The sequence below is a fragment of the Gorilla gorilla genome, chromosome 7 (assembly GCF_029281585.2).
Source record: "Gorilla gorilla gorilla isolate KB3781 chromosome 7, NHGRI_mGorGor1-v2.1_pri, whole genome shotgun sequence".
Classification (NCBI taxonomy): Eukaryota; Metazoa; Chordata; class Mammalia; order Primates; family Hominidae; genus Gorilla; species Gorilla gorilla.
In genome coordinates, this window is record NC_073231.2 from 99,536,310 (window position 1) to 99,546,788 (window position 10,479).

At 38.8% G+C, this 10,479-nt stretch overlaps 1 protein-coding gene across 1 annotated transcript; it reads left to right on the forward strand.

The window, feature by feature from the left end:
* The first annotated feature begins 1,742 nt into the window (after positions 1-1,742).
* Positions 1,743-2,427, forward strand: LOC101146543 (low molecular weight phosphotyrosine protein phosphatase-like). Its single transcript, XM_055349385.1, has one exon. It carries the CDS (start codon positions 1,761-1,763, stop codon positions 2,220-2,222), a length of 462 nt encoding a protein of 153 aa, XP_055205360.1. The 5' UTR covers positions 1,743-1,760; the 3' UTR covers positions 2,223-2,427.
* Positions 2,428-10,479: the final 8,052 nt, after the last annotated feature.

Genomic DNA, 10,479 nt, shown 5'->3' on the forward strand with positions numbered 1-10,479 from the left:
ATTCATCTTTCAACCTAGAACTTCCTATGTATCTGCCATGTAGGACAAGCTCATTAGAGACTTGACATAAGACTATTACAATCACCAATAAGAACTATTGGCCAGGACCAGGCATGGTGGCTCACCTCTGTAATCCCAGCACTTTGGGAGGCCGAGGCAGGAGGATCACTTGAAGCCAGGAGTTTGGGACCAGCCTGGCCAACATGGTGAAATCCCATCTCTACTAAAAAGATACAAAAATTAGCAGGGTGGGGTGGCACATGCTTGTAATCCCAGCTACTTGGGCGGCTGAGGCAGGAGGATTGCTTGAACCCAGGAGGTGGAGGTTGCAGTGAGCCAAGATCCCACCACTGCACTCCAGCCTAGGCAACAGAGCAAGACTCTGTCTCAAGAAAAAAAAAAAATTACCATCACCAATAATGGAGAGATGGACAACATGTGCCTCTCCAGATGTGATATCCTGAGAATGGCACAATATTAACTATGCAGAACACTGGCCAAGAATGCATAACTCCAACTTATTGTAAGAAAACATCAGACAAGGACAAAATAATGAAAATTCTACCATATAAATTTCTTTCTTAGAAAGTCAGTTGGGGAGGATAGAAACTATATTTTTATAAAATATCAATGACATAAAAGACAAAGGAAGGCTGTGAAAATGTTTCATATTAAAAGAAGCTGAAGAGACATGACAAATGCAATAACTTACCCTACACTGGATTTTTTTTGCTGGAAGGGAAAAATGCTATCAAGAACATTATTAGGTCAGTGAACAAAATTGGGATATGAATGGTAGATTAAAGTATTGCATTTTAGATGAGATATATGCATCCAAAAAAAGAAAAAGTATATTTTTAAAAAGTATTATACCAATGTAAACTTATAAAATATGTAGCTTCATTGAGGTTATGTAAGAATATTCCTTTTCTTATAAAATATACATGGAAATACTTAAGAGTAAAGGACTATAATATTTGTAACCTTCAAATGGTTCAGTAAAAAATTATACACACCACACACACACACACACACACACACACACACAGCTATGCATGCATACACATAGAGAGCAAATGATAAAGCAAGTGGGGTAAAATGTTAGCAATTCAGGAACCTAGGTAAAGGGTGTATGTTCCTTGTACTGTTTTTCATACTTGCAACTTTTGTTAAGTTTGAAATTATTTCCAAATAAAATGTTTTTAAAAGGAACCAGAAATCATGTATTTTAAAAGATGTTCAACTTCACTACTATTCGAGGAAATGTGAATTAAAATATGAGAGAGTGGGCCAAGCAAGGTGGCTCACACCCATAATCCCAGAACTTTGGGAAGCAGAGGATCACTTGAGCCCAGGAGTTCAAGAACAGCCTGGCAATATAGTGAGACCCCATCTCTAAAAATAGATAGGTAGATAGATAGATAGATAGACAGATAGATAGATAGATAGATAGATGATAGACAGACACATACACACATACACACACATACACACACACACACACACACGGTAAAACCACATCCCTCCAAAAAAAATACATATATACAAAAATTAGCTGAGCATAGTGGCAAGTGCCTGTAGTCCCAGTCACTCGGGAGGCTGAGATGAGAGAACCGACTGAGCCTGGGAAGTCAAGGCTGTAGTAAACTATGATGGCACCACTGCATTCCAGTCTAGATGACAGAGTGAGATCCTATCTCAAAAAAAAATTACAATTAAAATTTTTTTTAAAAAATTCTAGCCTCTCTGCGCGCGGGAAGATGGCAGAACAGGCTACCAAGTCCGTGCTGTTTGTGTGTCTGGGTAACATTTGTCGATCACCCATTGCAGAAGCAGTTTTCAGGAAACTTGTAACCGATCAAAACATCTCAGAGAATTGGAGGGTAGACAGCGCGGCAACTTCCGGGTATGAGATAGGGAACCCCCCTGACTACCGAGGGCAGAGCTGCATGAAGAGGCACGGCATTCCCATGAGCCACGTTGCCCGGCAGATTACCAAAGAAGATTTTGCCACATTTGATTATATACTATGTATGGATGAAAGCAATCTGAGAGATTTGAATAGAAAAAGTAATCAAGTTAAAACCTGCAAAGCTAAAATTGAACTACTTGGGAGCTATGATCCACAAGAAGATCCCTATTATGGGAATGACTCTGACTTTGAGACGGTGTACCAGCAGTGTGTCAGGTGCTGCAGAGCGTTCTTGGAGAAGGCCCACTGAGGCAGGTTCGTGCCCTGCTGCGGCCAGCCTGACTAGACCCCACCCCGAGGTCCTGCATTTCTCAGTCAGTGTGTAATCACGTTCCAGGGCCCAAAGCCCCAGCTCTTTGTTCAGTTGACTTACTGTTTCTTACCTTAAAAAGTAATTGTAGATGGAAATCAGTTGTGTTTGGCAGAAGAATCAATAAAAATCTTTGATTCAGACAGCTTATGGGGTATTTTAAGCATTCTTAGACTAGTTGAACATCTCACTTTGCCCCAATTACAAGAATAGTAGAACAAGCAACATAAAACAATGAAGGAAAACCTCACTTGAAGGCCCGGGTCAACATCTAAGCCTGTTGAGACTTAGATAATCGAGTCTACCTCTTCAGTAGGTTTGTGTGGATGGCCTGATGGAGGGCAGGTGCCCTCTGCTCCCCAGTGCTACCTCTCTCTTCCCTAGGGCCTTTTATGGATTGACAGTAGTCCCGTCCGTAGGAGCTCACAGTCTAGATTAGAAGTGTTTTAATTTCTACACACCCATAGTGCACACTTGTATATTGAAAAGATAGGGAAGAGAGAAACATTTATGGAATCAGTCGTTGGCACCTTCAATACTTAATGATTTTTGTCGAGTTTACTTCACGAGGAGGTCAGCCCATTGGCTCCCATCTGAACCACTTTGCCTCTGAAACTTAATTACATCCAGAAAGAAGGACACTTGTATGCTAGTCTATGGTCAGTTGAGGAATGTGACTGTTTTTATATGCACATGTAACCCAAATGTCCAATATAAATTGGCTTATTTTTTAAAATAATTTTAAAAGTTGGGAAAAGTGTTATTTGGCATGCTTAAATATTGAGTAAGTATTCTTCATCAGCATTTAATAAATGTATAGGCAGATATAAGGTAAAAAAAAAAAATTCTAGCCAATAGAAATGAAATATTAATGTAAAAAAATGACCATAATAATACAGTGGCTGGTAAAGTAGCCATGTTGCCCGTTTGGCAGACTGTTCTTTGAGGTACCAGGATATTGTGCAGAAGAGGGTCTTAACAGGGCAGACCAAAGAGCCAGAGCTGGTAAGCCACATAGCAGTGGTCAGTGGAATGGCTCACAATGAAGTATTCTGGGCTGTGAAGTCCAGAAGATCAGGGACTTTGACAACAGGCAACTTTTGGAAAGCCAAGCAGAGGAGACTCTTCCAACGTTGTGGAAAGGGGATGTGATAGTGGAAGAATTTGTTGCGTGCTGACCTTCAGTATATGATCTCTGACCTGGCAAGGTAGCTCAGGCCGATAATCCTGACCCTTTGGGAGGCCAAGGCGGGTGGACCTCTTGAGCTCAGAAGTTCAAGGCCAGCCTGGGCAACATGGCAAAACCCCATCTCTACAAAAATTAGCTGGGAGTGGTGGTGGTGCATACCTGTAGGATCAGCTACTGGGGAGGCTGAGGTGTGAAGACCGCTTGAGCCCAGGAGGTCAAGGTTGCAGTGAGCCATGATCTCCACTATGCTCCAGCCTGGGAGACACAGTGAAACCCTGCCTCAAAAAAAAAAAAAATATGATCTCTAAGTAGCCTTGTCTATTGTACACAATCTCATTTTATGTGCATACTTTCTGAAAAGAAACTTAAATAAAATTGTGCAATACTTTTTAAAAGAAATGTCTATGTGGTACCGACTAGCTCATTGTTGACAGTGGGGTATGTATCCATTGTAAGAGCTTATAGGAGCATGAATTCAGAATTCACCAATGTCTATCATACAAATAGGAAGGGGTACTAATTCTCTAGATGTCGTTCCTCATCAAATAACAATAATGATGGAGCCAAAGAGTCCATGCCAGAGTGGCTGAATTTGAGTCTACATAATGAAGACTCTTGGATATTTTGTTCACAGGGACTGGATACAGAATCCAACAACCTGCTAGCTGAAAGTGGATTTGCTGATTTCCCATATCTTTCAGTGTATCCACTTTCAGTTACATGCCATCTTTCTGTGCCCTTGCTATGGTTTGAATGTGTCCCTCAAAGTTCATGTGTTAGAAACTTGATCTCCAATATGATGGTGTTGGGAGATGGGGCTTGATGGGAAGTGTTTGAGACATGGAGAGAGCACCATCCTTATGAATGGATTGATGTCATTATGTCAGGAGTGGGTTCGTTATCACAGGAGTGGGTTCATTACAAGAGGGCAAGTTCAGCCCCCTTTTCTCTTTCTCTACCACTCTGTCACCTTCCACTGTAGGATGATACAGCAAGAAGGCCCTCATCGGATGCCAGCACTTGCTCTTGAACTTCTCAGCCTTCAGAACTGTGAGAAATAAGTTTCTGCTCATTATAAAATACCCAGTGTTAGATACTAAGTTATAGCAACAGAAAACAGACTAAGACACCCCCATCATGGCATTTACCATACTTTAAGAAGCAGAAAGCCTGTTTAAGGAATCTACAGATTGGTAGGTGCACCAGAAAATACTATTGTCCATGTCAGATTCATTCTCCTCTTCTTCTTTATTAATAGGACCCCAATTTTATTCAGATAAACAATGTTCTTTGCTAAAAGACCACATTTCCTAGCTTTCCTTGCAGCCAAATGTGACCATGTGGCTAATTTTGGCCAAGGATATGTAAGCTGAGGTTGTGTGGGACTTTTAAAAGACTCCTTTAAAAGGAAACAGACCTTTAGGGAACACCCTTTTTGCTCTTAGCCTTTCCAAAAATTGGTGGAAACCAGAATTCTATATGTAATGGTATCTCGCTGCAAAACAGAAAGAAGTCTGCATTCTAGATAACTCTGTGGAGCCTACATAAAAGACGTGATGCCTACCTCTGTAAATCTTTGATGTGAGAGAAAAATAAATTTTGATCTTGTCTAAGGCACTTGCATCTCTGTTATCTGCTGTTGAATGCAATTCCGAAAGAAGGAATGCCAGAATATTATCTATTTAAAAAATGAAAACTTTTCTCAAGGCAGACCTGACAACACAGAGCTAGCTGGGTGTCCAAAGTGACCAGAAGTTCAGTGCCTGTTTCCACTGTTTCTAACAACTCCAGCATTCCTGGAGCAAAGGGTGCAAAAATGAAGATCAGGATAGGGTCAAAAACACTTTTGTGATTGAGGATTTTAGTCTTATTTCTAGGCCTATACTTTAGAGAACCACCTGTGAGACTAATGGGAGGGAAAGAAATTATACATAGGGCCCCAAATTATCAGGAAAGGGATATATTACTAAACCAATGGTACCGGGGGAAATTACCATTTAGAGATATCACATAACACTGTTCCCTCCCAACTTACAACAAAATAACTTTTGGATGGATTTAAAACTTAATTGCATAAAACAAAATCTTACAAATGCTATAGGGGAGAAAAAGTGAACATTTAACTGATATCAATTTGGAACAGCGTTTTCAAAATATAAAAGGCAAATTACAACAGAAAATATTACCACTAAAATGGACTGCATCAATTTAATAATCTGCTAGTTTGAAAGCATAAATTTAAGAGGCAAATTACAAATTGGACAAAATATTTTAGCAAATATGTGTTCAACAGAAATCTATTGACCATCTAGTACATATAAGAACTGCCCAGTGCCAGGCACAGTGGCTCATGCCTGTAATCCCAACAATTTGGGAAGCTGAGATAGAAGGATTACTTGAGGTCAGGAGTTTGAGACCAGCCCGAGCAACATAGAGACCCCATCTCCACAAAAAATACAAAAATTAGCTGGGTTTGGTAGCACCAGCCTACAGTCCCAGCTACTGGGGAGGTTGAGGCGGTAGGCTTGCTTGAGCCCAGAAGTTCAAGACTGCAATGAGCCACAATCGCACCACTGCACTCCACCCTGGCAACAGAGCAAGATCCTGTCTCCAAAAAAAAAAAAAAAAAAAAAGACATTGGAGACTACAAGAAGGAAGAAGGAGGGAGGGAGGAGAAGAAAGGGTTGAAAAACGACTTATTGGGTACTATGCTAGCTACCTGGGTGAGGGGTTCAGTCATACTCCAAACTTCAGCATCATGCAATATAACTTTGTAGCAAATCTGCACATGTACCCCCAGAATCTAACTAAAAGTTGAAAAATGAAAAAAAAAAAAGTGCCCTAGTTCCTGGGCATCCGGTGGTGAACAGTACAGCCACATCTGCAGAGATGCAATCTACAATCTTAGTGACAGGCACAAGTAGTGCTCATTACCAATCAAGTATTTACTTAGAACTGTGATCAGTGCTACAGAGGAGAATATGACCTATCAGATACAGAATGATTAACAGTGGTTCTACACCTCCCAGGGTTTTTTGTTGTTGTTGTTTGTTTTTTGGTTTTGTTTTATTTTTTTATTTTTTTATTTTTTTTGAGATGAAGTCTCACTCTTGTCCCTCAGGCTGGAGTGCAATGGTGCAATCTCGGCTCACTGCAACCTCCGCCTCCCGGGTTCAGGCGATTCTCCTGCCTCAGCTGCCTGAGTAGCTGGGATTACAGGCGCCTGCCACCACGCCCGGCTAATTTTTGTATTTTCCGTTGAGACGAGGTTTCGCCATGTTGGCCAGGCTGGTCTCGAACTCCTGACCTCAGGTGATCCACCCGCCTCGGCCTCCCAAAGTGCTGGGATTACAGGTGTGAGCCACTGCGCCCAGTCTAAGTATTATAACTTTTATAGTAATTACAAAGCAACAGATATGTGGGAAATTTTTTAAGAAAATAAAAGTTTGAAGTACACTGTCATTTTTAAAAATGAAAAAATATATTTTTATATAACATTATCTGGATTAAAAAGTAAATGTTTCTGAAAATTACGTAAATGCTTCAGTTAGTAGATCTAGACACATTCTGATAAATTACTAAAACTTCTTACTTCACGGTATTTGTAAACACTGTATTTATTAGATTCTCTAACTACCAGAATGAGAAGTATTTGTAAAAACTGATGATCTGAAGAAACGTTACTTTCTTCCCATTCGGCTAATTCTGTATGTTAAAGTGCATAAATGTGTCTCCAGCAGAAGAAAAATGTATTATCTCACACAGATGATTTTAGAATTTCGCTACCTTAGGTCAAAAGTATAACAGCCCAATGAGCTATAGATTTATCTCAGTTTTTTCTTACTGTGATATTCTATTGTTAAAAAGATACACATATTGTTTCAGTGACCAGTGCAGCTAGCAGTCAAAATGGATGCTTTCAACTCTACTCAGCAAGCTAGCTATTCCCAAAATAATCTTGAGAGAATAGTTCAATAAGGAATTTGGAGTTTTCAGTTTAAAATGATGTCTAGCTGTTCCTTGGAGAACTGGCTGATTTCAATTCTTGAGCAGAAAAGTTACAAGGTGAGCCGGACACATCTTGTACCAAAACACAGGACGAATTTAAGAAAAATGGAAATGTGTCAACACCAGTGCCAGCTGGATGGGCTCCCACCAGCCAACTCTTGGATAATTGGAGCATCAAAAAGAATAATAATTGCAATTGGTTGTCATACACTGATTAAGTTAAAAATTCAACTGCTCACTTAAAATATCTGAAAACTCAGAAAAAGAGAAAACTCATACCAACGTTGAAAATAAAGAAAAAATGGATGTGGGTCGAATGATGAAGCCAAAATGTAAATTACAGTTGATTGCTGATACACACTTTTCTAGTTGAGAAAGATAATCTTCTAGTCCAAAGGACAGAGAAAAAAACTTATAAAATGAACCAAAATAGAGTAGTTTGAGTATTTTTATATTTTTCTCAAAAAAAATAATTTTTATATCTAATTGTATCCTTTTTTAAAATTAGTGTGACCAGTAAATAAAAAATGGGCCATGAGTAGAACACAGATAATCTGCCCTTACATGGAAGAATGACTTAGTTAACATTCACTGAGCACTGGTTATGTTCTAGGCATTATGAAAAATGTCTTATACACATTATTTCATTTCATCTTCACATCCACACGAGATAGGCACCATTACTGTCTCCTTTTTGCAAATGAGAAAACAGGAATCTGTACAACAAAAAATCAGTAACTATAGTAATTGATAACTACTAGTAATAATAGTAGTTGTGGCCAGGCGCGGTGGCTCACGCCTGTAGTCCCAACACTTTGGGAGGCCGAGGCGGGCAGATCATGCGGTCAGGAGATCGAGACCATCCTGGCTAACATGGTGAAACCCTGTCTCTACTAAAAATACAAAAAAAAATTGAGCCGGGCATGGTGGTGGGCGCCTGTAGTCCCAGCTACTCGGGAGGCTGAGGCAAGAGAATGGCATGAACCCGGGAGGCAGAGCTTGCAGTGAGCCGAGATTGTGCCACTGCACTCCAGCCTGGGCGACAGAGCAAGACTCCGTCTCAAAAATAATAATAAATAAATCAATAATAATAATAATAGTTGTAGCAGCAACTTCGTAAGGTTATTGTGAGGATTAGAGAAAGGAGTATAATACAATAAGAAATTTAAAGAATTTCAGGTAAAGATGATAGAATAAAGTAGATCACAGAATCCTTTCCTTCCAATATCTAACAAAATAAACAAATTAATAAAGTTTGTAAAAAAAAAACCAAAAAATACAATAAAAAATCAAACACAGTAAGAGATACTAAATTATGTTATAGACTGAAAAGTTTCAGCCAAGACAGGATCATAATCCCCATACCTTCTTCCAAGGAATGGTTATGAAGAAAAATGTTAAGTTCAACTAAATCCCGGGAATTCCCCCAAACTTTGAGAGAAGTGAGAAAAGGTAGTAAGTCGGCAGCTCAGAAAAACATCAAGGAAAATCCATGAAAGTAGAATTTTCTGCTTCTCACTCATCATCTGCCCAGAGGCTACAATCTAGTTGCACACTAGAATCATCTGGGAAGCTTTTAAAATTATCAATTGCCAGGATACAATCCAGATAAATTATAATTTTTATTGGTAGGATACAGGCATTGCTATTTTTAAAAGACCTTCAGGTGCTTTTAAAACATGAATGTGCGTTCAGAGTTGACCACGACTATGATAGAGCAATCCCTTGTGGTAATCATTTCCCATGGCCACATGCTGCAGTGGAGGCAGAAGGTATCTCCCATTATAGGCATAGAACAAACTCCAATTACATGGAGTAAGCCTGACTCAGGACATTAACAAAAACATCAAGAGGCAGTAAGACCTAGGTCTTTCAACAAAGGATACATGGAATATATTTTTAAAAACAACTAGAAAGATGGTCGATTTTAATATTACTAGATCCATTATCACATTAAATATAAATGGTCGGCCGGGCGCGGTGGTTCATGCCTGTAATCCCAGCACTTTGGGAGGCCGAGGCAGGTGGATCACCTGAGGTCAGGAGTTCAAGACCAGCCTGGCCAACATGGCGAAACCCTTCGCTACTGAAAAAAAATTAGCCGGGTGTGGTGGCGTGCACCTGTAATCCCAGCTACTCGGGAGGCTGAGGCAGGAGAATCACTTGAAATTGGGAGGCAGAGGTTGCAGTGAGCTGAGATGGTACCATTGCACTCCAGTCTGGGCAAAAAGAGTGAAACTGCATCTCAAAAAAAAGTAAAAGAAAAGAAAACTCCTGTTCTGCAAAACTTATTGCAAACAACAGACAAGCCATTTCTATGTAGATCCTGTAGAGAAAATCAATTACATATGCATTGCAGCATATTTGGCAATAGAAAAAATTGGAAACAACTGATATCCATCAGAAGAAAGCAACCATTGTGAATTATTCATAGGATAGAAATCTATACAATACTAAATGTAACAACATGGATCAATCTCTAAGATCTAATGTTGTGTTAAGAAAGTAAATTTCAAAAAGGTATATTAAATATTATACCAATTATATAAAGTTTAAAAACAAATATACATATATATATCATGAATACATACATACATATAAAGGAAAGTATAAAAGTAGACATGGAAAGAATACACACCATCTTGAAGATAGTGATCATCAAGAGAAAAAAATCTACTGGTCCGAAGAGTGCTTTTTATCATGAGAACTTTTGATTACTAAAATTCTGAAACAAATTTAGTAAAATCTTCCCAGTGAATGTATAGATGTCTGTTATTTTCTGTATGTTTGATATATTTCATAATGTGAAAACATTTTAAAACCCCAAAGTAAATTTAGAAATCAAACACAAAAATTATATTTTTATAATCCTATTTTTATAAGATCTTTCTGTCTACTCTACATGTAACTATATAACCTGTACAACCTATATATAACTATATAACTTATATATACATATATAACTATATAACTTATATAGATATGTTATATATATGTAGA

Bases quoted from the DNA above. Each gene is read 5' to 3' on its own strand.
- LOC101146543 (XM_055349385.1), top strand. From the start codon at position 1,761: ATGGCAGAACAGGCTACCAAGTCCGTGCTGTTTGTGTGTCTGGGTAAC.